This window comes from Anomaloglossus baeobatrachus, chromosome 2, assembly GCF_048569485.1.
Source record: "Anomaloglossus baeobatrachus isolate aAnoBae1 chromosome 2, aAnoBae1.hap1, whole genome shotgun sequence".
NCBI classification, from domain to species: domain Eukaryota; kingdom Metazoa; phylum Chordata; class Amphibia; order Anura; family Aromobatidae; genus Anomaloglossus; species Anomaloglossus baeobatrachus.
The window spans coordinates 249787538-249815113 of NC_134354.1; the positions used below are offsets into that span (position 1 = coordinate 249787538).

Consider the following 27576-nt stretch of genomic DNA (forward strand, 5'->3'; position numbering starts at 1 on the left):
CAGACAGGAAAAGTGACAGAGAGAGATAGATAGACAGACGGAGAAAGAGACAGAGACAGTCAGAGACAGACAGGGAAAGAGAGAGAGAGACAGAGAGAGATATACAGACGGGGAGACAGACATAATTACATTTATATCTATTGCAGTTATTAACCTGGGCGAAGCCGGGTAGTACAACTAGTGTGTATATATATATATATATATATATATATTTTTTATTTATTTATTTATATGTAGTTATAACCGTTTTGACGGCAGCACAAACAGGTGGGGATACCAAATGCAAAATTTTATTGTAGCTGCAAAGTATAATTTGCAAGTGCACAGAGGCCAATATTGCAATATAACATTCTTTTGTAACATTTGTACAACAGCGTTTAAAAGAATCAACCATAGTATTTAATAAACCAGGGATGGATCTTATTGAAAGTCCATATTCTTGAAATCAATGGAACACCGGTATTTTCCATTGAGGATCTTTGAGCAAACCAGGCTAGGTACGCAGGGACAGGTGTGATGTAAGCGTTTTCCATGGAAGGGAACCTGAAAAAAATAAGAGATTTTAAAAAATATTATTGTTTTTCCCAACTATGAACTATAGTCCATAAAGACATTGTTTTATTGAAACATATCATGGTAAGGATATTACTAGTAGTATGAAGATAAAGTGTATATCTCTAGTTGTGTAAAAAGCTGCTAGAGAAAATGGTCCATATCTAGTACTGCTCAGTTTGCTGAGTGCCCCTTTGTTCTCTATGAGAACCGCTGCCAGACATACTTGGCGGTGACTTATCAGAGAACAAAAGGATCTACAGTCCAAAATCATACATGCTGGATCATTATCTTGCACAAAAATAATCAGTCAAAGGCCAAATCTGTCCATATTGGTGGATTGGCCAACATTTGTCTAATGTGTATGGGAAGTAGTAGTACTAGAAAGTAGATGACAAACCTCATCAGAGCCTCCAGCTCAATGCTGTGCTCAGCAAGACCTGGCGGCTGTGATGAAAATTGTCGTTACTACCCGACGCATGTGAGTAGTTGTACTTTGCTGCTATATCACAGTCACTGGAGCTTTGTGGGAACATGTTTGATAATAAATTGATGAATGAATTGATGAAACTATTTTTTTCCTGTGTGTGTTTTTTTTATTTTTTACTACTCTTTTTTAGTAATGGGGGTGTTTGATAGATGCCTCTCCATTACTAACACCAAGGCTTGATGCCAGCTGATAATACACAGCTGACATCACCTCCAAAATATATTACCGCACCAAGGCAAGCGGGAAGAGTTGAGCAAAGCACCAGAATTATTGCATCTAATGTGATGCACCAGTTCTGATGCAGCTGCAGGCTGATAATTTTAGGCTGGGAAGGGCAAAATATTCATAGGCTTTCCCAGCCTGAGAATATCAGCCCCCAGGTGTCTGCATCACCTTGGCTGGTTATCAAACTTGGGCGAACCACACCATTTTTTTAAATGATTTATTTATTAAGTTAAACAAGGCTAAAAACACAACTTTAGTGACACATGGAAGGCACTAAAGGGTGCAAATATACGGTGCTGTACAGAACGATAGGGCACTATGTAATATTTATACATAACAAGATAGACAGTAGTATACACACATATATATATATATATATATATATATATATATATATATATATATATATATATATATATATATATATATATATACAGTTAGGTCCAGAAATATTTGGACAGTGACACAATTTTCGTGAGTTGGGCTCTGCATGCCACCACATTGGATTTGAAATGAAATCTCTACAACAGAATTCAAGTGCAGATTGTAACGTTTAATTTGAAGGTTTGAACAAAAATATCTGATAGAAATTGTAGGAATTGTACACATTTCTTTACAAACACTCCACATTTTAGGAGGTCAAAAGTAATTGGACAAATAAACGAAACCCAAACAAAATATTTTTATTTTCAATATTTTGTTGCGAATCCTTTGGAGGCAATCACTGCCTTAAGTCTGGAACCCATGGACATCACCAAACGCTGGGTTTCCTCCTTCTTAATGCTTTGCCAGGCCTTTACAGCCGCAGTCTTCAGGTCTTCCTTGTTTGTGGGTCTTTCCGTCTTAAGTCTGGATTTGAGCAAGTGAAATGCATGCTCAATTGGGTTAAGATCTGGTGATTGACTTGGCCATTGCAGAATGTTCCACTTTTTTTGCACTCATGAACTCCTGGATAGCTTTGGCTGTATGCTTGGGGTCATTGTCCATCTGTACTATGAAGCGCCGTCCGATCAACTTTGCGGCATTTGGCTGAATCTGGGCTGAAAGTATATCCCTGTACACTTCAGAATTCATCCGGCTACTCTTGTCTGCTGTTATGTCATCAATAAACACAAGTGACCCAGTGCCATTGAAAGCCATGCATGCCCATGCCATCACGTTGCCTCCACCATGTTTTACAGAGGATGTGGTGTGCCTTGGATCATGTGCCGTTCCCTTTCTTCTCCAAACTTTTTTCTTCCCATCATTCTGGTACAGGTTGATCTTTGTCTCATCTGTCCATAGAATACTTTTCCAGAACTGAGCTGGCCTCATGAGGTGTTTTTCAGCAAATTTAACTCTGGCCTGTCTATTTTTGGAATTGATGAATGGTTTGCATCTAGATGTGAAACCTTTATATTTACTTTCATGGAGTCTTCTCTTTACTGTTGACTTAGAGACAGATACACCTACTTCACTGAGAGTGTTCTGGACTTCAGTTGATGTTGTGAACGGGTTCTTCTTCACCAAAGAAAGTATGCGGCGATCATCCACCACTGTTGTCATCCGTGGACGCCCAGGCCTTTTTGAGTTCCCAAGCTCACCAGTCAATTCCTTTTTTCTCAGAATGTACCCGACTGTTGATTTTGCTACTCCAAGCATGTCTGCTATCTCTCTGATGGATTTTTTCTTTTTTTTCAGCCTCAGGATGTTCTGCTTCACCTCAATTGAGAGTTCCTTAGACCGCATGTTGTCTGGTCACAGCAACAGCTTCCAAATGCAAAACCACACACCTGTAATCAACCCCAGACCTTTTAACTACTTCATTGATTACAGGTTAACGAGGGAGACGCCTTCAGAGTTAATTGCAGCCCTTCGAGTCCCTTGTCCAATTATATTTGGTCCCTTGAAAAAGAGGAGGCTATGCATTACAGAGCTATGATTCCTAAACCCTTTCTCCGATTTGGATGTGAAAACTCTCATATTGCAGCTGGGAGTGTGCACTTTCAGCCCATATTATATATATAATTGTATTTCTGAACATGTTTTTGTAAACAGCTAAAATAACAAAACTTGTGTCACTGTCCAAATATTTCTGGCCCTGACTGTATATATCTATCTATCTCATTTTATGATATAATCTGTAGCTTGATTGCCATAAAATAAGGGGGCCCAAACACATTTCTTGCACAGGGCCCCCAAGGTGTCAGTGTTCGCCCCTGCTATAAAGATAACTAAATGAGAACTGTGCACATTTTTTAGGGTCACGCTGATGGTGTGACACCCCAATCTATGTGTAATATAGAAGGGAACTATTCTATTTTTCTTTATACCACCATGCTTAATTGATACATTTCACATAATATATCTCTACACCCTCAGCTGATCTGATTAGTTAATTCTAAAAGCTCTCTAATATTTTTATTGGGGCACTTGGCTCAATTTATCTTGGAAAATACAGTTTTCTGCATTGGACACTTTTTCCTTTTGCTTGTTTTCAGCTGCGGATTTCAATAATCTGCTGCCACCCAGTGAATAATTTGAAAAGTGCAACGGTAAGCTTATATATACTGAAAGAGTGCACATGGTGGAATTAACTCAGCACCTCCTCAACCAAATCATTTAAAGGCCTGGCTCTATCGTTTCTAAGGTCCACCTGCACAGCCTATTATTTTAGACAATCTGAAAACAAAATAAATCATTTTACAAACTAACAGGACCTAAATGATATAAAAGCAGCCATTCTCCACGATGAAAATCACAAGACACCAAGAAGCTGTGGCTTCTAAAACTGTATAAGATGTTCTCCCTTGGGAGATCTAAAGAAATTTCTGAAGAAACAAGCACCATACTCCAGGGGCATCACAAGGGTAAAAGATCGGGGGCTCTGGTCTCAAAATTCTTGTTCGCAACCCCAGATTTCCAGCGACTATGCCATATTGAACCGTGTGAGCGCTAACATGATACTGATACAGTTCAATGCCCTGATAGAGCTAGAGGCTGAAGCTCTGTTATCTATCACTTTCCATCTCGTAAGCCACTGAAGGCGTGCGGTTTACAATACGTCAGCAAACCAACACTATGACGTCACTGCGTTGTGCCACCTCTCTGTGGTACTGGGAATAAGAAGGGATAGTGTAGGTGAGTCTTTATTTAAATGTTTTTTTTTTCCCGCGTTTTTTGGGGAATACTAGAGCTGCATTCGGGGAACGTGGACTACGATGGAGGAGCTTTGTGGGAACATTTTTGATAATAAATTGGTGAACGAGGGATAGTGTGGGGAAGACTAACAAAATAAACTTTTTTTCTGTGTGTGTTTTTTTTTTTTTTGGGGGGGGGTATTACTGGGTTAGTAATGAGAGTGTCTAATAGACACCTCTCCATTGCTCACACCAGGGTTTGATGTCAGCTGACATTACACAGCTGACATCAACCCCCCAAAATACTATCCCGATTTCCACCGCGCAAGGGCAATCAGGAGGAGCAAGGCAAAATACCAGAATAGACCATGATTAAGACAACTTGTTGAAACGCGTCGCTCTGAACTGGGGCTAGAATTTACTTTTGCATGTCCCTGGATTTTTTATTCATTCTATTATTCCAATAAAGAAAGAAAAAAGTTTTTTATTCAATATAAGTCTGCGCTGGATTCATACATCTTTATTGCTATTGCTTGGTATTCCTAACCATCCGTGCGCTGGATCTCCACTACGGGACTGCAATATTGGTGAGCTGAACAATTTATTCTGTTTCTAGAATTGTCTAATGTGATGCACCAATTCTGGGTGGCTGCGGGCTGATATTGTTAAGCTGGGAAGGGGCCAATATCCATGCACCTGTCCAGCCTGTTAACAGCAGCCCGCTGCTTTCTGCTTTACTGTGTCTGGTTATCCATAATAGGGATGGCCCCAAGCCGTTTTTTTTTTTAAATGATTTATTTATTAGGTTAAACAAAGCTAAAAACACCCTTTAGTAACATATGAAAGGCACTAAAGGGTGAAAGTTTACAAAACCTACTCTAATCTAAGCTCTCCCTCCTAGATCAACTCTCCCTGAATTGCAGAGAACAGAGTGCCGAGCATCGCACTCCCAGATCGCATATATGACTATCACGTGATGCTGCCAGCCAATCACAGTAATGCCAGCAGCCAACATGGTTACGGCATTATGGCAGGCAAGCCATGTGGGCACGGACTCGAGCATGGCATCGAGCACCCACAGTACTAGGTCAAGTAATGAACGTGCCCAAGAACCCCGATGCTCGATCGAGTAGTGGTGAACATGCTCGCTCATCATTTATATTGATGCTCAGTGTATCTAATGCTCCTTTCTTGATATATTGCTTTTGAGCGGGCTGGCCATGTCCAATATTATGCAAAATCTCTTGTCACCACGTTTTTTTTGTCTGGTTTTTGCAAAGTTGTTATCTTTTCTATATTGTTATTTATATGTTCTAAAATATATATATTTTTTAATTACGTTGGAGTAAAAATATTCCAGTTTAATTATCTTTAATGACCCCATGATTTTTGGTTTGGATAGCTAAGTTTTTTGCTTTTTTGGTTTTATCTTGGTATGCAAAAGTTTGGGCACCCCTGGTCAAAATCTCTGTTGTTGCGAACAGTTAAGCAAGTTGAAGACAATATGATCTCTAAAAGCATAAAGTTAAAGATGACACATTTCCTTTGTATTTTAGGCAAAAAATAATAATCTTTTACATTTTAGAATTACCAAAAATGGAAAATGGGCCAATTCAAAAGTTTTGGCACTCTGCATGGTTAGTATCTAGTAGCATCCCCTTTGGCAAGTATCGCAGCTTGTAAATGCTTTTTGTAGCTAGCTAAGAGTCTTTCAATTCTTGTGTCGCGCCCAGGGATATGGGGTACTCGGTCCCAGGCATTGTATATCTCGGAGATGTCACTGTGGCAGCCGTTGCCCGGTTCCCTGCCCTGGGCCCTTTTTGTAATGGAGGTGTATTTACAGGGGATTAGATTAGTGTTCATACGTGACGCCACTTGCTGTTTTGCGGCTATATAGGTGGAGCTGCTCCACAAGCAGGGCCGGGGCCCAGAGGATGGGTGATGTCCCCGGTTCTCCTTTTGCTACTGTGTCTTCAGATTCTTAGGATCAGCGAGGTCCTTGATGGTCCCCTTGCTGTGCAGGTGTTAACAGGTCAGCTTGGAGCTCTTTCCTGTCCTAGGGTCCTGTACCTTGTCGGTGCGTTGTTCTGGGAGTACTCCACCGTATTCCACCGGCAACCACTCTACTGGGCACCAGGTCACCGTCAACCCCGCGTCAGTACGTCTCCTCATGTCCACCTTCACTCCTCTCCTACTACTGTCTCACTGTCCACTGTTTGCCCCTCCCACCTGATTAACTAGTGGACTGGACTGGCTCCACCTCTAGGCGGCCATCCATTGGTCCGACCCTAGCTATGCACCATTGTATGGGGGATTGTTTGGGAAAATTGGGATTACCTGGGGTTTTTGTGTTTTACCTGCACTGGTCTTCTGGGGCCCTAAGAGGGATGCCTTGCATCCTTGTGGGGATGCAGAACCTTGTAGCACCCTGATGGCTTTTGGGGCGCTACATTCCCCCTTGGTTAATTCCAGCACGTCGTCAGGCTGCAAGTGAAACTGGTTACACTTTTACTATTAAAATGTAAAAACATAACAGGTCTTCCCTCGCAGGGGAGGTTCATCACATAAACATTTTAACTGGAGTACCCCTCCCTGCACCAACCACCCACTAGTCTTCATGGTGACCAGGTCTCGACCTACTCCACCGCAAACCTTTCCTCAAATCTGACTCTCTTTGGTGGCAGTGATTACACAGGGTCCACTGGTGGGGTGTACTCTGGTGATGCACAGCTGGTGCAACTTTCTACAGGCTAAGAGTTTTTGTCTGCTGCCAGTCTGCCAGTCCTGCAGCATGGGGTCCATTTTTATTAAACCATAAATGGTAAACTTTCTTCTTCAATTGTCCATTTTTTTTAAAACATTTTTTAAGCAGTTTAAATCAACATTTACATTTTTACATATGTACATTTTATTTTGTATACCTTATTTTCTGTACCTGAGCGGAGGTTGACCTAGGTTGCTACGGACAGATCTACATAACCCTGGTGTGTCAACTTGTCTTTGTAATGCTCTGGTATCTGGTGTCTGTGTCACTCTAGTGTCTCTAAGTGAACTAAGTGTTTGTCTGTCACTTCTCAATCTTCTGGTTTGACTGACAGGTGTGCTGTTTGTGGGCTCCTCTAACGTTACTACAGCTGGTAGTTCTTCTGGAGCTGGGATTACTTCTTCTTGAATGATTTCTTCCACTGGTTGTGGGAATGTAATCACTGGTACAACGATGGCTCCATTGTATTGAGGCCAGTTCTCAGGAAAGTCTCCAAGTATTGTGTGTATCACCTTTTCTTTTGGTTCTTGCACTTAAGGGATACTGGAAATCTCTTCTTGAGGCTTTAATTGTTCTGAACATTTCTTCAAATGGTCCCTGGACACTGTTGATATAGTTTGCCCTTGATCTTTGGTAATTACACAAGTTTTCTTGTTGTTTGTGTTAGAAGGTAACACTGTGTAGGGTTCTGCTTCCCACTGATTGTCGAGTTTCTGAGTTCTTCTCTTTCTTTTTAGTACTATTTCTCCTGGTATGAAGGGAGCAGCTTTTGCTTTCTTGTTAAAGTCCTTCTCCTGTTTTTCTTGACTCTGGTTCAAGCTCTTCTCAACGCATTCTTTTATTTTCTTGTATTGCGGTTGATGAGTGGTATTCCAGTCCCTTTCTGATGACTCTAGTTTTGGCATTACAACTTCCATTTCGGGATCAACTGGTAGTCTTCCAGGTCTCACTCTCATGAGATAGGCTGGCGTACAGTTTGTTGAGCTTACTGGGATGTTATTATAGATATCCACTAGGCTTCTCAGGCCACAGATTTCTTTCCTCTAGTGGGAGAGTCTTCAGCAATTCAATAACTACTTGATTCATTCTTTCACACATGCCATTGGTTTGTGCATCGTAAAGGGTGGTACGAATATTCTTGCATCCGTACAGGTTGCAGAACTCCTGGAATATCTCAGCTTCAAATACAGGTCCTTGGTCTGTTAATACCTGCTCAGGGTATCCATGTGATCTGCAGAAATGTGCTTGAAAGGCTTTTTCTGCTGTTTTTGCTGTTAAATCCTTGATTGTGATGACCACTAAGAACCTGGAGTAATGATCCACTATTGTTAGGGCATAGGTGTAGCCTGTTTGACTGGGTGTCAGATTCACATGATCCAGGGCTACAAGCTCCAAAGGCTGTTTGGTAACGATAGGCTGCAGTGGTGCTTTTTGACTGTCGTGGTCCTTTCTTCTCAATGCACAGGGGTCACAGTTTCTGCACCAGTTTTCTATGGAGTTCCTCAATCCAATCCAAAACAATCTGTCATGCAGCAATGCTTCCAATTTCTTCCAGCCAAAGTGTCCTGTTTGATCATGGTAGGCTTCTAACACCATCTGGATGTGGCTTCTGGGTATTACCACTTGACACACTCTTTCATGAGGTTTCGGGTCAGTAACGCTTATGCATAATTTACCTCGGTGGATGCATATTCTGCTTCTTTCTTTCCACAATTGTTGAGCTTCAGGTGGAGCATCAGATCCTAGGTGTGAATCTGGTTGGGTGATCAGTTCCTTGAACAACTTCACAGCAGGGTCACCATCCTGGGTCTCTTTCCAGCCATGATGAGGTAACGGGTTTAATGCAGCCTCTTGATGCTTGTTATAGGCTTGCTGGTACCGGGAGGCACTAAGACGGTGAAAAGCTGGTAACTCAATTTCTTCCAACTCATCCACATCTTCTCCCTCCTCTGGAAGGTGAGGCATCCTGGATAATGCATCTGCGTTGGCATTCTTGCGACCAGCACGATATTTTTTTTTTAAATCAAATACTTTTTTATTAAAACAGAATACATACAACAAAAAACGGAGAACGGAAGAGTAAAGTGCAAATGCATATTTTAGTGAAGAACAACTGGCATGGTTTAAAATTGGCAGCAAACCGAAGCCGGCAATGTGAAGTAAAGTTTGTAAAATAGAATTCAGATTGGTATACAAAAGAAGGGGAATCTGAAAAACTGGGTCCGAAAATGTATCATAATATATAAACGCACAGAAGCACCCCAAATGCACAGATCATAAATCCAGGGGTTTACACATATATGGATGTACACAAAGAGTCATCTAGACCAGCACTAAATGAATTGAAGTGATAGTATTATACACTCTGAAAAAACAGAAAAAAAATTACATATTAAAATTGTACATTTAACAGAAATGCTGGTACCAAATTGTAAGGACTCTGAGATAACTGAAAACCATTATAAATGCAAAGCCCTATCAGTATTAAATGCAGGGATTGACCACAAGGTGGTGCTAACAGATGCTAATGCAAAACCATAGTTGTTAGGAAAACCAGTAAAGACAGACCCACTTAGATAGATCACATACACATGAGGGTTACAGAACGGGCTTGGGAAGCAGTGGAGAGGACCCCCTGGGAAAAAGAGCCCCGACGCAGCGTTTCACGATCCAGCAGGTAAGATCATTTCATCAGGGGGGAGAAAAGGAATGGAACAGCATCCAGCAGCCATATGCATTTAAATATGGTGCTCGGTCGCTCCAGCTGCTCCGCCCCCACTGCGTCACGCGAGTGAACCAATCGCGGCCGGTCCCGACGCTGTCAGCTGTCAACGCCCCTGATCGGTAGCGCGCATGCGCGGTAAGCGGGGACGCGTCACCCGGAGACCGCGCATGCGCGCAGGCGATAGTGACGCCGACAGAGCCGGGCCAGCAAGCCACTGATGCACGCGCGCGACAGGGGGAGGAGGAGCGGGAGCGAGCACATGAAACCACACTTAGACAAATACAGACAGTGTGAACCCAGGTGGGAGACACATCAGGATTAAAGCAAAACAAGGAATCCTTTTCAGTATCGCTTCCAGGCATCCCAGATGGGGCACACAGAAGGAAGGGTAAATAGATAAAGTGTCCATGTCCATTATCCGATGTCAAAGGATGTCAATTCCATGGGTGCCAGCAAAAAGGAAAAATAAGTGTATCTAAAAAGTAAAAATGAAAAAATAAAAAATAAAATTAAAAACAAGGCACAAAAACCAGGGGGATAAAAGCAATGCTTCCAATTTCTTCCAGCCAAAGTGTCCTGTTTGATCATGGTAGGCTTCTAATACCATCTGGATGTGGCTTCTGGGTATTACCACTTGACACACTCTTTCATGAGGTTTCGGGTCAGTAACGCTTATGCATAATTTACCTCGTTGGATGCATAGTCTGCTTCTTTCTTTCCACAATTGTTGAGCTTCAGGTGGAGCATCAGATCCCAGGTGTGAATCTGGTTGGGTGATCAGTTCCTTGAACAACTTCACAGCAGGGTCACCATCCTGGGTCTCTTTCCAGCCATGATGAGGTAACGGGTTTAATGCAGCCTCTTGATGCTTGTTATAGGCTTGCTGCTACCGGGAGGCACTAGGATGGTGAAAAGCTGGTAACTCGATTTCTTCCAACTCATCCACATCTTCTCCCTCCTCTGGAAGGTGAGGCATCCTGGATAATGCATCTGCGTTGGCATTCTTGAGACCAGCACAATATTTTTTTTTAAATCAAATACTTTTTTATTAAAACAGAATACATACAACAGTATAACAAATCTGCATCCAAATTAAGTTTATCATATCTATTACCCCTTTCCCTCCCCCTCCCGCCCCCTTCCCAGGCAGCAACCCTCCTCCCCAGTACTACATCCCATTTAGAATACCCTCCAATTGCAGTATAGCAACCATCCCGTTCATCCTGCTGTGCAGGAGGAACTACTAGTAACACAAATAAAACACACATCAGAGGTCTCTGACGGCTATCCCGGTCCCAAATCAGTTTACTGGTCCATCACTCGTCCTATTCACATTGCAGCCAAGGAGACCATAGCTTCTCAAAGATTTTAACATTCCCCCTTCTTTCATACACTCCCTGTTCCAGCTGAAGAATACATTTCACCCTTTTAATGTACTCTCCCCTGGTTGGGGGGTCTTTTTTAATCCAGGACCTTGCAATTAGCTTTCTTGCCGCATACAGCAGCCTAGCAATGGCAATTTTCATAGTATTTTCCACCCCAAGCTCCTCAACATATCCCAATAGGCATATCAATGGTTCCCTGGGAAGGACACACCCATATGTTCTTCCTATCTTGTGGATAACCTTAGTCCAAAAGGAGACCAGTCTCGGACAAGACCACATCATATGAAAAATACCTGCGTCAGATCCCTGACACCTTGGACACTCCGAATTCCTTTTCAACCCCATTTTAAACATCAGTAAGGGAGACCTATATACCCGGTGAATCACGTATAGGTGAGATAGTCTGGCCGGTTCGCTCATAGAGAGTTTAGGTACATACTCCAGGATACTCTCCCACACCTCCTCCGTTATCGCCCCACCTTCCTCCTCCCATTTAGATTTAGTTTTAAGTGGGTAGTCTAAAAGAAAGGTATGTAGTATATCTTTATACGTGCCAGAAATTATCCATTTAGTGCTTCCTCCCCCCTTACACACACACACTCCAGTACTGGGTCAGTCTGTATGTCCACACTTTGTTTAGCCGCTTGGGCTGCAATCGCATGTTTTAATTGACTGTAGTGGAGCCAGCCAGACGCCGGCAACTGAAACTCACTCTGTAACTGCGGGAATGATTTCAAAATTCCTCCGTCCAATATCTGATGCATGTATTATATTACACCCTTGCGTCTCCATTCGACCTGCACGATATTTGATAGTGAAATCAGTTTCTAGTCGAGCCACCCAACATTGCTCCAATGCATCCAGTTTTGCTGTATTCAGGTGGATCAGAGGGTTGGTATCCGTGAACTTCGCGGCTGCCAAGTAATGTTTGAACTGCTGAGTGACAGCCCAGACCAATGCCAGGAAGTCCAACTTAAAGGAACTGTAATTCTCAGGGTTCCTCTCCGTAGAATGAAGCTTCCTGCTTGCGTAGGCAATCACTCTCTCTTTACCGTTCTGCACCTGGGACAACACAGCTCCCACTCTCACATTGCTGGCATCAGTCTACAGCACAAAGGGTAGATTGTAGTCAGGATATGCCAGAATCTCGTCACCAGTCAGGGCCAACTTCATCTGTTAGAAGGAGTTTTCTTCTCCCTCACCCCATTCAAATGGAGGACCAGACGTTTTCCCCTTTTTGGTCTGGCCTACCAGGAGTTCTTGTAAAGGCACTGCCATCTTTGTGTAGCCCTTGATCAATCTCCTGTAGTATCCTACTAGGCCCAGGAACTGACGGACTTCCTTGACAGTGGTTGGTCTTGGCCAGTTCTTGATGGCGGTAACCTTTTCTGGGTCTGGCGCCACTCCTTCTGCACTGACAATGTGTCCAAGGTATTGGACCCTGGGTTTCAACAGGTAACACTTTGATGGTTTCAACTTCATTCCATACCTGGATAGTGCCTCGAATAACTCAGCCAGATGTTCCAGATGGTCCTCGTAGGTCTTCGAGTATAGACAATCACATCATCCAGGTAGAGCAGTACTGTCTCGAAGTTGCGGTGTCCCAGACAACATTCCATCAACCTTTGAAACGTTCCAGGTGCGTTGCAGAGTCCAAAGGGCATGCTGTTAAACTCACACAATCCCATCAGGGTGGCAAATGCAGTTTTCTCCTGGTCCTCATCTGCAACAGAGACTTGCCAATAGCCACTGGTGAGATCTAAGGTGGAAAAGTAGTTAGCAGCCTTCAATGCAGCCAGGGATTCTTCTGTACGAGGTAGTGGATAGGCGTCTTTGTATGTTATCTGGTTGATCTGCCTATAGTCCATGCACATCCTCATTGGGCCATCCTTCTTCTTTACTAGAACCAATGAAGCTGCCAAGGGGCTTTCTCTTTTCGCTTTCGCAGAGACAACTGTCTTTGATAACCCCAGCCTCCTTCATGTTCCTTAGCATTTCTTTGGCACACTGATAATGTTTGTGTGGTATAGGTCTGTACATTTCTTTAATGGAAAGGTGACTCCCTGTGGGTATGGGATGGTGTACCCCTTTGATTCTCCCAAAGTCTAGTGGGTGTTTACTAAAGACTTGTTCATATTCCTGCACTACCCTGTAAACCCCGTGTTTCTGGTGTGTAGGCGTGGAATCAATGCCTACATGTACTGTAATTCCTGACACCAATCCTCTAACTGTTTTTGGGGGTTGTCAACCTCCGCTGGCTCTGGTGGGACCAGGGATTTCACTGTCTGGATGGAGTCATCTGCTAATATGAACAATTTGGCAATGGTGGCGTACCTGGGCAATTTGGTTTCCTCCTCCCCACAATTTAACACTCGCACGAGTACTCTTCCCCGGCGGACATCAACCACTCCCCTGGCTGTCAGGACCGTGGCTCAATTTTCTGAATAGATGGGCTCCACTACCGCCTGGTAATCCTGCCCCTTTAAGCCTATGGCCACCTGACACCAGATCATCATTTCACTTCTGGGGGGTATCACAATGGGACCAGGGTCTATTACCCGTACATTACCAATTTCTCCACCAGACAGGTTTACCTGTTGTTTTTGCAGGAGGGCCCGGATTTCTCTCTGCAGGACCCTCTGTTGCCCAGCACCTGTAGTTTCAGCAATCTGTTGGAGTAAAAACACTACTTCTCCTAAACAGTTTTCAATTACATTGGTACCTAGAATCACCTGTGGATTTCTATCATTTACATCAGTTTCTACCACAATTAAGCCTTGGTCTTTTAACTCTACCCTCCCCACTTTTATGGTTACTTTCTTAAACCCAAATTGAGTTACTGGTAGTCCATTCACAGCATAAATAGTGAGGCTCGAGTCGGGATGGATAAGTTCAGCATCTGACCAAAACCTTTTGTACAGTACATATGGTATGGTGGTTACCTGGGAGCCGGTATCCAGCAATGCTAAAGTGGGAATCCCGTCCAGGGTGATGGACAGAATCGGCCGTCCTTCTACATACCAGTCTCGCCAGTCAGCTGGGCCGTGTTCTCTTAATCCTGGGGGTTGGCCCTTGGCCAAAGGGTTTGCCAGTTTAAAGGACACCTGCGTGCAAAATGGCCGGCATTGTTGCAACGACAGCAGATAGGTCGTCCAGATTAGTCGTAGTGGTTGCTGCAACTCTCTCTGGACAATGGGATTCTACTACCTCGCATCTAGGGAACATCCTTGGGGCAGTTGGCTAATTTAATCTTTTCCAATGGCTTGGATTCCGGCTGGATCTGCATCACTTTCAAGATCATAGCAACGTCCTTGCTCAGCTGCTGTACCTGGGAACACAAGTCAGTTGGAGCGCCAGGGGGCGCGGCCTGCTCATTAGCTGTTGCCATGGATGAGGAAGGGGATTCCATCCGCACAGGCGAGGTACTGGTTTTCCAGGACTGGGAGACAGAGTCTGTGGTTGCAGGGGATTGCAGGGCTTTTATGGCTCGGTCTTTTAAAACATCAAACTCCAAGTTTGGGTGTTTTAGAACCCACAGGCTCAGTTGTTTGCGGTCCTCTATGGATTGTGACCCCTACAGGAATTGTTCAACTATCATTTTGTTTCCTGCCAGGTCATTGATGGGATCTATGTGTTTCAAAGTCCGTAGGGCGGCTTGCAATCTTAACGCATAGTCTCTGATGCTATCTGCTGCCCGCAGTTATAAAATCCCATCTGCAGCACTGCTTCTGTGCGGGTTTCAAAAGCAATCTTTAACTTTTCAAAGATGGTGGGCACAGATTCCTGATCCACATCTGACCAGGTTTCTACTTCCAGTTCTGCTGCACCCGTTAACTGTCCCAGCACAACAGACGCTCGCTGCTTACCGGTCATTGCATACATGTCCAACACGGTGCATATTTTCTTTTTAAACCCGGGTAAGACGTCCAGTTTGCCATTATATTGGGCAGCAACACCGCTCTGGGGAAATACGGCAGGGTGATTGGCATGATTGGTACTACCGCTCCGGCTCCGGGTGCTGCCCCTTGATCTACTGCAGCTGATCCCGCTGAATTCCCGCTATCAGGCGCCTGCATTTTCCGTTCCCCCGTGGTGTTTCTCACCACTTTCTCATGGAACTCGAGCACCTTGGGAACTTCTGGGTCAGGTCACTGCCCCCTTCCGCCCGCGCTTACAGGAGTCGTGGGTGGGGTTTCTTTTCGCGCCTTTTGGTCTGCTGTGGTGCAGTTATTTTTCACAGCAAAATGGCGGCAATTTTTCAAGTAATAAAGTATAGTCCATAAAGCACAGTCTTTAAGGCACACGTCACCCGGTTTGACCGGGTCCAGTTCAATCCTATTCGTGATGCCAGGAAAAAGGGTTGTCATGCCCAGGGATATGGGGTACTCGGTCCCGGGCAGTGTATATCTTGGGGTTGTCACTGTGGTGTCCATTGCCTGGTTCCGTGCCCTAGGCCTTTTTTGTAATGGGGGTGTATTTACAGGAGATTAGATTAGTGTTTATACGTGACACCACTTGCGGTTTTGCGGCTAAATAGGTGGAGCCGCCACTGCAGAATGTAACTACTGGGGCTGGTGTTAATTGCAGCCTGGATGGTAGGCCCTCCGTAAGCAGGGTCGGGCCCCAGTGGATGGGTGATGTGATGGGCGTCGGAAGAAGGTAGTCCACAGAGAAGTTTAGTGCAGCTGGTCTTTTACTCACTGCTTGTTGGTGGTAACTGGTTACCCGAGGCCGGCTGGTTTCACCTCCAGGTCCCCTTCGTCCCAGTGCCAGTTCAGTACTCTGGTACCTTCTTCCCCTGCACCTGTCTCTGGTAAATGGGTCCCCATGGCGTAGAGCAACTGGGGGTCCCCGTCCGGTGGTTTGTCCACTTCTGTTCGCCTGACGGTAGCGTGAACCCTGTGGAGTTGGAGTCTCTGGTCCTGTCCCCGGTTCTCTCTTTGCTACTGTGTCTTTGGATTCTTAGGGTCAGCGAGGTCCTTGATGGTCCCCTCGCTGTGCAGGTGTTAACAGGTCGGTTTGGAGCTCTTTCCTGTGCTAGGGTCCTGTACCCCGTCGGTGTGTAGTTCCGGGAGTACTCCACCGTACTCCACCGGCAACCACTCTCCTGGGCACTAGGTCACCGTCAACCCCGTGTCAGTACGTCTCCTCACGTACACCTTCACTCCTCTCCTACTACTGTCTCACTGTCCACTGTTTGCCCCTCCCACTTGGTCAACTAGTGGACTGGACTGGCTCCACCTCTAGGCGGCCATCCATTGGTCTGATCCTAGCTTTGCAGCATGGTATGGGGGATTGTTGGGGAAAACTGGGATTACCTGGAGTTTTTGTATGTTACCGGCACTGGTCTTCAGGGGCCTTAGGGGGTAAGCCCTGCATTCTTGTGGGGATGCAGAACCTTGTAGCACCCTGATGGCTTCAGGGGCGCTATATTTGTTTGAGGGATTTTCACTCATTCTTCTTTGGGAAAGTCTTCCAGTTCTGTGAGATTCCTGGGTCTTCTTGCATGCACTGCTCTTTTGAGGTCTAGCCACAGATTTTCAATGAATCTGAAGGTTTTACAATGACCCTCACAGTCCCCTGATCTGAACATCACTGAAAATCTATGGCTAGACCTCAGAAGAGAAGTGCATGCAAGACGACCCAGGAATCTCACAGAACTTGAAGACTTTTCCAAGGCATAATGGCTGAAAATGAAATGAAAGACTCTTGGCTAGCTTCAGAAAGCATTTACAAGCAAAAGTGAGTGCTACTAGGTACTAAACATGCAGGATGCCCAAATTTTTGCATCTGACCATTTTCCTTTTTTATTATTTAAAAATATAAAAGATGAATATTTTTTTTTTTTGCCTAAAATACAAAGGAAATGTGTCATCTTTATCTTGATGCCTTTTTGAGATCATTTCATCATCAACTTTTTTAACTGTTTACAATAACAGTAATTTTGACCAAGGGTGTCAAAACTTGTGCATGCCTCTGTATGTATCTGATAAAATGTATTATATATACATTCCAAAGTGTCTCCCCGGCGACTGTGTTTTGCCACCCCCTATAGTAGGAGCCAGCCATCTTTAGGCGGGCTTTACATGCTGCGATCTCGCTAGCGAGATCGCAAGCGAACGTACCGGCCCCCGTTGGCTGTGCGACATGAGCAAATCGCTGCCCGTGGCGCACAACCTCGCTTAACCCCGTCACACGGACTTAACTTCCCTGCGACGTCGCTCTGGCTGGCGAACCGCCTCCTTTCTAAGGGGACGGTTTGTGCGGCATCACAGCGACGTCATATGGCAGGCGTCCAATAGAAGAGAAGGGGCGGAGATGAGCGGGACGTAACATCCCGCCCACCTCATTCCTTCCGCATTGCCGGTGGACGCAGGTAAGGAGATGTTCGTTGCTCCTGCGGTGTCACACACAGCGATGTGTGCTGCCGCAGGAACGAGGAACAACATCGCTAATAAGCAGAAAACAATTTTTTGTTTCAGGACGACTTCTCCGCGGCAAATGATTTTGACTGCTTTTGCGATCGTTTAAGGTTGCTCATAAGTGTCACACACTGCGATATCGTTAATGTTAATGATATCGCTGGATGTAACAAAGGAAGATGGGCAGCACTCTCCGGTATTCTGGGACTATTTTATTTTTCAATGCTGACAGGTGATACAGACATGAGGGAATGGAGGGAGGGGAGCACGAGGACGACGGTACCGTTTCGCACCTCTAGGGGTGCTTTCACGGGTCCATACCAGTATGGACCCGTGAAAGCACCCCTAGAGGTGCGAAACGGTACCGTCGTCCTCGTGCTCCCCTCCCTCCATTCCCTCATGTCTGTATCACCTGTCAGCATTGAAAAATAAAATAGTCCCAGAATACCGGAGAGTGCTGCCCGTCTTCCTTTGTTCCATGGATATATTTGCTTAAACTGGGCAATAGCACCTCGGTAGGAGACCTGTGGACCCATCAGGATCAGAATAAAGGTTTATTGTGACACCCGAAAAGCCAAGGATATGACCAAGGAAAAATCACACTGAATTGTGTCTGGTACGGGAATACTACACTACCTCCAATATAGGTAAGCAGTGCGGTGCACATTCTTCTTTTTGATATCGCTGGATGTGCGTCACAAACACCGTGACCCCGACGATAATTCATTAACGATATCGTAGCGTGTAAAGCCCGCTTTAGAGACAGTTGTCAAGCTGACAACTGGAGTCAGAAAAAGTGCAGCACACCAACTCTCTAAGATCAATTGTACTTGTGTCTTTCAGATGTGAGTACAATTAAAGCCCTGACCACCGACACTTCCGGGTCAGGGCGACATCTGCAATGTGATCAGGTCAGCTGAGCACCCTACTTACGTCACTCACTGGCACCACAGAGGCAGCAGATATCACTGTTGGTAAGATAGTGAAGAAGAACAAGTGAGGGTGAGGGGAGGAAGGAGTGTATATACGTACACAATAGTGGGAGGGAAGAGGAATGTATATATGGACATAATAGGGGAAGAGATGGTGAGAGTGAGGAATGTATATACGGACACAATAGCAAGTGGAAGGGTGAAGAGGGAGGACTGTATATACGGACACAACAGGGGGAGAGAGGGTGAGGGGGGAGGAGTGTATATACAGACACAATAGGGTGAGAGGGGAGGAATGTATATACGGACATGATTGAGGGAGAGAGGGGGAGGGGGGAGGAGTGCATATACTGACACAATGGGGAAAAGAGGGTGTGGGGGTAGGAGTGTATATACGGACATAATAGGGGGACAGAGGGGGAGGAGTGTATATACGGACACGATAGGGGGAGAGAGGATGAGGGGGAGGTGTGTATATACGGACACAATAGGGGGAGAGAGTGGTGAGGAATGTATATACGGAAACAATAAGGGGAGAGTGGGTGAGGGAGGAGGAATGTATATACAGACACAAGAGGGGGAGAGAAGGTGAGGGGGAAGGAGTGCATATACAGACACAATGGGGGACAGAGGGTGAAGAGACTGGAGTGTATATACGGACACAATAGGGGAGAGAGGGTGAGGGAGAGGAGTGTATATACAGACACGATGGGGGACAGAGGGTGGGGGGGAGTGTATATACAGTGGTGGCCAAAAGTATTGGCACCCCTGCAATTCTGTCAAATAATACTGTTTCTTCTTGAAAATTGCTTGCAATCACAAATTCTTTGGTATTATTATCTTCATTTAATTTGTCTTCAATGAAAAAAAATAAAAAAAATTGTCATAAAGCCAAATTGGATATAATTCCACACCAAGCATAAAAAAGGGGGTGGACAAAAGTATTGGCACTGTTTGAAAAATCATGTGATGCTTCTCTAATTTGTGTAATTAACAGCACCTGTAACTTACCTGTGGCACCTAACAGGTGTTGGCAATAACTAAATCACACTTGCAGCCAGTTGACATGGATTAAAGTTGACTCAACCTCTGTCCTGTGTCCTTGTGTGTACCACATTGAGCATGGAGAAAAGAAAGAAGACCAAAGAACTCTCTGAGGACTTGAGAATCCAAATTGTGAGGAAGCATGAGCAATCTCAAGGCTACAAGTCCATCTCCAAAGACCTGAAAGTTCCTGTGTCTACGGTGGGCAGTGTCATTAAGAAGTTTAAAGCCCATAGCACTGTGGCTAACCTCCCTAGATGTGGAAGGAAAAGAAAAATTAATGAGAGATTTCAACGCAAGATTGTGCGGATGGTGGATAAAGAACCTCGACTAACATCCAAACAAGTTCAAGCTGCCCTGTAGTCCGAGGATACAACAGTGTCAACCCGTACTATCCGTTGGCGTCTGAATGAAAAGGGACTGTATGGTAGGATACCCAGGAAGACCCCACTTCTTACCCCGAGACATAAAAAAGCCAGGCTGGAGTTTGCCAAAACTTACCTGAGAAAGCCTAAAACGTTTTGGAAGAATGTCCTCTGGTCAGATGAGACAAAAGTAGAGCTTTTTGGGAAAAGCCATCAACATAGAGTTGACAGGAAAAAAAAGAGGCATTTAAAGAAAAGAACATGGTCCCTACAGCCAAACATGGTGGAGGTTCCCTGATGTTTTGGGGTTGCTTTGCTGCCTCTGGCACTGGACTGCTTGACCGTGTGCATCACGTGCATTTTCTAGCACTATGACCGTGTGCATGGCATTATGAAGTCTGAAGACTACCAACAAATTTTGCAGCATAATGTAGGGCCCATTGTGAGAAAGCTGGATCTCCCTCAGAGGTCATGGGTCTTCCAGCAGGACAATGACCCAAAACACACTTCAAAAAGCACTAGAAAATGGTTTGAGAGAAAGCACTGGAGATTACTAAAGTGGCCAGCAATGAGTCCAGACCTGAATCCCATAGAACACCTGTGGAGAGATCTCAAAATAGCAGTTTGGAGAAGGCACCCTTCAAATCTCAGGGACCTGGAGCAGTTTGCCAAAGAAGAATGGTCTAAAATTCCAGGAGAGCATTGTAGGAAACTCATTGATGGTTACCGGAAGCGGTTGTTCGCACTTATTTTGGCTAAAGGGGGCTTTACACGCTACGGTATCGTTAATGTTTTATCATCGGGGTCACGTTGTTAGTGATGCACATCCGGCGTCATTAACGATATAGCAGCGTGTGACACTTACCAGCGACCTTAAGCGACCTCAAAAATGGTGAAAATCGTTCACCATGGAGAGGTCATCCCAAAACCAAAAATCGGTAATGGTTGATTATCGATGTGGTTCGTCACTCCTGCGACAGCACACATCGCTGTGTTTGACACCGCAGGAGTGAGGAACGTCTCCTTACCTGCCGCCGGCCGCAATGTGGAAGGAAGGAGGTGGGCGGGATGTTACGTCCCGCCTCATCTCCGCCCCTCCGTTTTGATTGGCCGGCCGCTTAGTGACGTCGCTGTGATGCTGAACGTCCCTCCCCCTTGAGGGAGGGATTGTTCGGCAGTCACAGCGACGTCGCCGACCAGGTAAGTGCGCGTGACGCTGCCGTAGCGATAATGTTCGCTGCGGCAGCGATCACACGAAATCGCATGCACGACGGGGGCGGATGCCTTTGCGTACGATATCGTTAGCAATTGCAAGCAATATCGTAGCGTGTAAAGCCCGCTTAAAAGTTGTGCAACCAAGTATTAGGCTAAGGGTGCCAATACTTTTGTCTTGCCCATTTTTGGAGTTTTGTGTGAAATGATCAATGATTTCATTTTTGTTTCATTCTCTTTTGTGTTTTTTCATTGCAAGCAAAATAAATGAAGTTAATACCAAAGAAATTGTGATTGCAATCATTTTCAAGAAGAAACTGAGTATTATCTAACAGAATTGCAGGGGTGCCAATACTTTTGGCCAGCACTGTATGGACACAATAGGGGAAGAGAGGGGGAAGAGTATGTATGGACAAAATAGGGGGAGAGAGGGTGAGGAGTGTATATACGGACACAACAGGGGGAGAGAGGGGGAGAAAGGAGGTATGTATATATGGACACAATAGGGGGAGAGAGGGTGAGAGAGGAGAAATGTATACACGGACACAATAGGGGGGAGAGAGTGAGGGGGAGGAATGTATTTACGGACACAATAGGGGAGACAGGGTGAGGGGGAGGAATGTGTTACGATTTTACTCCCACATTGCTACACTGAAGAAAACTTGACTGTTTTGTATTTTCAGTGAATTAAAAAATATTTAAATATGCAGTTTTATTAGTTGGGATAGGATACAATACCTTGTGACTGAATGGATGACATTCTTCTCCTTCCTGTCCCATTGGAGTGCACATTCTTAGCCCACGTAACCACAGACTGATTGCACAGCAAGATCCAACTCCGCATTGTAGATCTTTTTCACAGGCCTAAGAGATTTCAAAAAGATAGTCTTTTTTTCATTTGTTTTTTAGAAACCACTTAGTTGCATTAAATAAGCTAATTAGAAAACAAACCAATCACAACTCAGACGTAACAAAAATAGAAATATATTATTCTACTTTACACTTCTCCACACATTCAAAAGTAGAATCTCATCTAATTACTATTTCTTTGAATCATCCTTCAAATCTGCTGAAAGACTAACTATTCCTAAAGTCCTTGTTCATTATGAACAGTGAACTGCTCTATCTGTATAGTTTAGTACCTGTGTTAAAATTCTTGTTAAAATCAATATGTCCATTATTTTCAAAAGTTGTGTGATACTTCAAATGGGGTGTTTATTCTATAAATATACCTTGAAAGGGCATAAAGATAAGGTTTGTCGAAATCAGACAACCCTTCTGAAAGTATAATTCTATACTTTGTAAATGAGACAACATTTCACTGGATTTATAATTAGAGCTTGTCCATTAATTAAACATAGATGATGACCTATCCTTAGGAGAGTAATCAATGTCTGATCGGCTGGGTCCCCGCACCCAACATCCCCGCCGACCAGCTGATATTGGTGCCGGTGGCAGGAGCAGGTGCTAACCTAAAAGTGTTCCACAAAAGTTATAATTTTTGCATGGCTTTTCGAGAAGCAATGGCTTCATCGTTTTCAGAACCTGTTGCTGCTTACATAAGTAATGATATTTTTGAATGGTTTGTCATAAAGGCATGATTTCTTTTTTTGCACAGGCTATAATAATGAAAAATTTTAGGCTCAAGTAATATTTAAACAGAAAAAAAAGTAACTTTTATGTCTCAATTTTCTAATTCTGTGGAGCATGTGAAAAATACTCATTACACCATAAAGTCCTTGAAGGGTTTAGGTTCCAAAGTGGGGTTACCTGGAGGTGTCTGTTTGGCACCGCAGGAACGCTGCAAGTGTAATATGGCATCTGCATTCTATTCCAGATGAATTTGAGCATAAAAAATAAAAAAAAAATGTTTGTTTCCCTTCCATGCCCTGCTTAGTGCCCACATATAGGATACTGCCATGATGGGGAGAAGTTGTGCTACAAGTTGTGGGGTCTACACCTTGGGACGCATCCAATTCACTAGTCAGAAACCTGGGAGGAGGAGGGGGTAGACAGTTAAGTGGATGGACGACAGGCATCTTGTCAGTTCGGTAGTGAAAAGGCGGACAGACAGAAATTGACGTGCTGACGGAAAGTATGAAGTGACTACTGAGTAAAAAGGAGTATGGTTGCCAGGGAGAGTATGGAGCAAGTACTCACTAGACAGAGCACTGACGAGGTACAGAGCTCTAGTTCAGGAAGACGCTTTAGGCTTACCTGATAACAATCTGCCTGGTGAGGGGACCATCAAGGATCTTACCGATGTTAGTCTCTGGGGCACAGCAGCAGTGAGGGAACCTGGGAATGGTGACAGAGGTCCGATCCAAGAGAGGTTCAAGCTGCCTGCCGTAAAGGCTAAGACTGAAACAACAGGAGGGGACCCCAAAAAATGCTCCAAGCCACGGGGACCCACCAACTACTACAGGGTGCATGGAAGTAATGCTAATCAGTTCACTACACTGGCACTGGAACAAAGGGAATACCGGATTTGTAATGACCAGCATGAACCGGGTAGCAACAACTCCAAACCAGTGAGTAAAGCACAAGTTAAACCGCAGCCACTGTGTTGTCTGAATTCTTCCTACGCGTCCACCTATATACCACAACCACCACTCCACCCGTGCCTATTAACCCCTTACATCTCGCGAGAGTTCTATCAGTGCGCCGCCGTAAGCATAACTTACCCAGCGCCATCGGAAGTCACGTGACGTGATCATGTGACTTCCGGTGGTTGCCATGGTAGCACAGGATCATGTGATGACTCCTGTAGCTATCATGAGTCACTTTCTCTCACTATCAGCAGACTGCCTTGTGTGAGAGTAAAGCAGCTTTTCTCCAGATCTCAGCTGTGTAGCTGTGATCTGGAGAAATGAATGAGCAATCAGATTGCTGATCGTTATAGTCCCCTAGGGAACCTAGTAAAATTTAAAAAAAAGTTAAAAAAAGTTTTAAAAAATTTTAAAAAAATAAAACCCCTAAAATTAAGGGGTTAAAAAATGAAAAAATATACACATATTTGGTATGGCTGCGTTCAGAAACGCCCGATGTCTGAAAATATAAAATCAATTAATCTGATTGGTAAATGGGTAGCGGCAGAAAAATTCCAAACACCAAAATTACGTTTATTGGTCTCTGCAAATTTTGAGCACAATGCAATAACAGGCGATCAAAACGTAGCATCTGCACAAAAATTGAACCATTAAAAATGTCAGCTCAAGACGGAAAAAATAAGCTGTCACTGAGACATAGATCCCGAAAAATGAGAATGCTACGGGTTTCGGGAAATGGCGCAAAAAGTGCGCCACTGTTTTTGGGCAACTTTGTGAATTTTTTTAACCCCTTAGATAAAATACAATACATGTTTTGTGTCTACAAACTCACACCGACCTGAGACATCACAACAACACATCAGTTTTACCATATAGTGAACATGGTGAATAAAATATCCCCAAAACTATTGTGGGATTGCACTTTTTTTGTAGTTTTTCCACACTTTATCATATATGTGCTGGAAAACAGCAAAAAAAAGTTAACGTTTATGGTTTCATTTAAAGGTACAGATTGTCCCGCAAAAAACAAACCCTTATATTGCAAGATTGACAGAAAAATAAAAAAGTTACGGCTCTCGGAAGAAAGAGAGGGGAAAACCCCCCGGAAAAACGCCCGGGTGTGAAGGGGTTAAGTGGCAGAGAGCTCCATAGTCTCACTGCTCTTACATTAAAGAATCTGCATCTGTGATCATGATTTTAAATGACCGCAGGTGTTGGTGTAAAAACATCATCTCTGTACTGTGCCCTCATATATTTGTACATTGTAATAAGCCACAAAGCCCTTGTTTTTCCAAGATGAATAACCCCAAGTTTAATAACCTGTCTAGGTTGTAATCCACCCATTCCCTTAATAACCTTGATTACTCCTTTCTACATCTGCTCTAGTTCAGCTATAGTTGTCGCGGGCGGAGGAGGGGACGCTGCTCGGGTCCTGCCTCCAGGACAGATAAAAATGCGGGAGGTGACTAGGATGCGAGTCCCTCCAAAGGACGACGGCCGTTTCGTCTGTAAGCCAGACTTCTACGGGTCCACGTCGGGGAATGGCCGCACGCACCTTATAAAGGGGAGTGCATCCAGGCCACATCACCGCACATTAAAAACAGAGGAATGCACACATGATAGTGATTAACATAAGTGCAGACAACACATCCCATTTAAAACATGGTCATACAATCAATGTGACACACATTTCAAAAACAAACATGAAAACAGGGGAAAAAAAAAGGAAAAAATTCACCTGAAAGGTACAGAGGCAGTTATCAATGTCATATCAATACATAACCCATTATGTTCATATTATTCTTTTTAATGACATAACCACTCATTTATCAAAAGATCCAAAATGAATCCATCACTCGAAAATAATTTGCAAAAAATCAGTTTTATGCAAGCCGGTATTATAAGAATACCGCTAGGTCGTTACGGTCATTCAAACCCAGGTTTCCCTGCGCTCCAAATTTTATTATCATACTTGCTTCTTTACGTAGCAATAACTTATGGAGATCGCCCCCTTGTGGAGGCAGGGAAACCTGGACTAGTCCTGCAAAGCGCAAGATGTTGGGATTACCGTCATGTGCTGTGCGAATGTGTTCTATTAGCCTAGGAGAACCTTTACCTGTGGAAATCGATTTATAGTGCTCCCTAAAGCGTATGTACATGCACCTTATTGTCTTCCCTATATAAAATCTTCCACAGGGGCATACAATCACATAAACCACATACTTCGTCTTGCAGGAAATAAACTGCCTGACCTGGTGAGAAAAGGAACCAATTTGAAGAGATGTACCAGTGAGATGTAAGGCGCAAAACTTGCAGTGACCGCAGCGAAAATTCCCAACGGGCGAACATTTCTCGAGCCATGTGGACTGACAGGTCACCCTGTTTTTCACCAGCAGATCTCTCAAATTATTACACCGTCTATAAGAGACTAGGGGTCCTGCATCTGTCATACTCTTTAGATCCGGGTCGTTGGCAAGGATATGCCAATTCTTTTTTATGGCTTTTTTTATTACTCCATCTAAGGGGCCAAACCTAAAACTGAACATAAACCTATTTACGGCATTGTTCGTTTTTCTCACCTTTTTTGCCTTTGCCTGACTATGTGACAATTTTCCAATACCAGAAGATTGGCTGACCCATAGATTTTCAGAACTCTCAGAACACGCCTTCTCATACGCAGAATCAATTAATGTACTAGGGTAACCCCGTGCCAATAACCTTGATCTTAAATCCCCAGCTTGTTCTTCAAAAATCTCTTTTACATTATTGATCCTCCTTAGTCTCAAAAACTGAGAGTAGGGTAAAGCTACTTTAGTATGAGTGGGGTGGGCACTCTGAAAGTGCAGTAACGAGTTAGAGGCAGTTGGTTTCCTATACATCCTTGTCAATATTAACCCTTCTTTCACTTCTACCTCTATATCCAAAAATGTTATAACGTTGCCTCCAAAACATGATGTAAACGACATATTCATGGTGTTTGTACTATTAAGGTAGGTGACAAAACCTGTGAACTCCTCCTCTGTACCATCCCACACCATGAATATGTCGTCCACATATCTGAGGAACAACTTCACGTGCTTGAGAAATGGGTTTGTGCTAACGAAAACGTATACGCTCTCAAAAAAACCCAAAAAAATATTAGCCATAGCGCACGATACGGGGGTACCCATTGCAGTACCCCCGCACTGGACGTACCATTTATCCAGGAACATGAATGCGTTTTTTGAAAGCACAAAATTCAAAGCTTCACCTACAAAATCGCAATACAACTGCGTTTTTCCACTGCGAGCCACTGTCTCCCTCACTGCCTGTACACCCAGGTTCTGGGGTATCCGTGTATACAGGCTTTCCACATCGATGGACACAAGATTAAACCCCTCCTGCCAATCAAAACCTCTCAACAAAGATATAAAATCGTTACTATCCTTCACATAGGAAGGGATTCTTTCCATCAGAGGCCTCAATAACCAATCAAGATAGTGGGACAACGGCTCAGTTAACGAACCGATGCCAGCCACTATCGGGCGGCCAGGGGGGTTGACACTATCTTTGTGTATCTTAGGTATAGCATACCAATGGGGTTTTGTGGGAAATTCTGGAATTAATTTTTCGACCTGAGTGCTAGTGAGAAAACCGAGTGTTACATATCTCCCCAATAAGCGTGTTAATTGCTTCTTATACTCAGTAATGGGGTTAGATTGTAAGGGAGTGTATGTATCACGATCCTGCAGATGCCTTAAGCATTCTTTAATATAAGCGGTGCGCGTTAACAACACAATATTACCGCCTTTA

At 44.1% G+C, this 27576-nt stretch overlaps 1 protein-coding gene across 1 annotated transcript in view; it reads right to left on the reverse strand.

Moving 5' to 3' along the window:
- Window positions 1-381: 381 nt before the first annotated feature.
- Window positions 382-27576, reverse strand: part of PROK1 (prokineticin 1) — a 134073-nt gene continuing 106878 nt past the window's right edge. Inside the window, exons 2-3 of the mRNA XM_075333712.1 lie at window positions 21974-22099; window positions 382-543 (exon numbers count right to left, since the gene is read on the reverse strand). Of these exons, the coding sequence (XP_075189827.1) occupies window positions 421-543; window positions 21974-22099 (249 nt within the window). The 3' untranslated portion in view covers window positions 382-420. The remainder of the gene's footprint in view (window positions 544-21973; window positions 22100-27576) is intronic.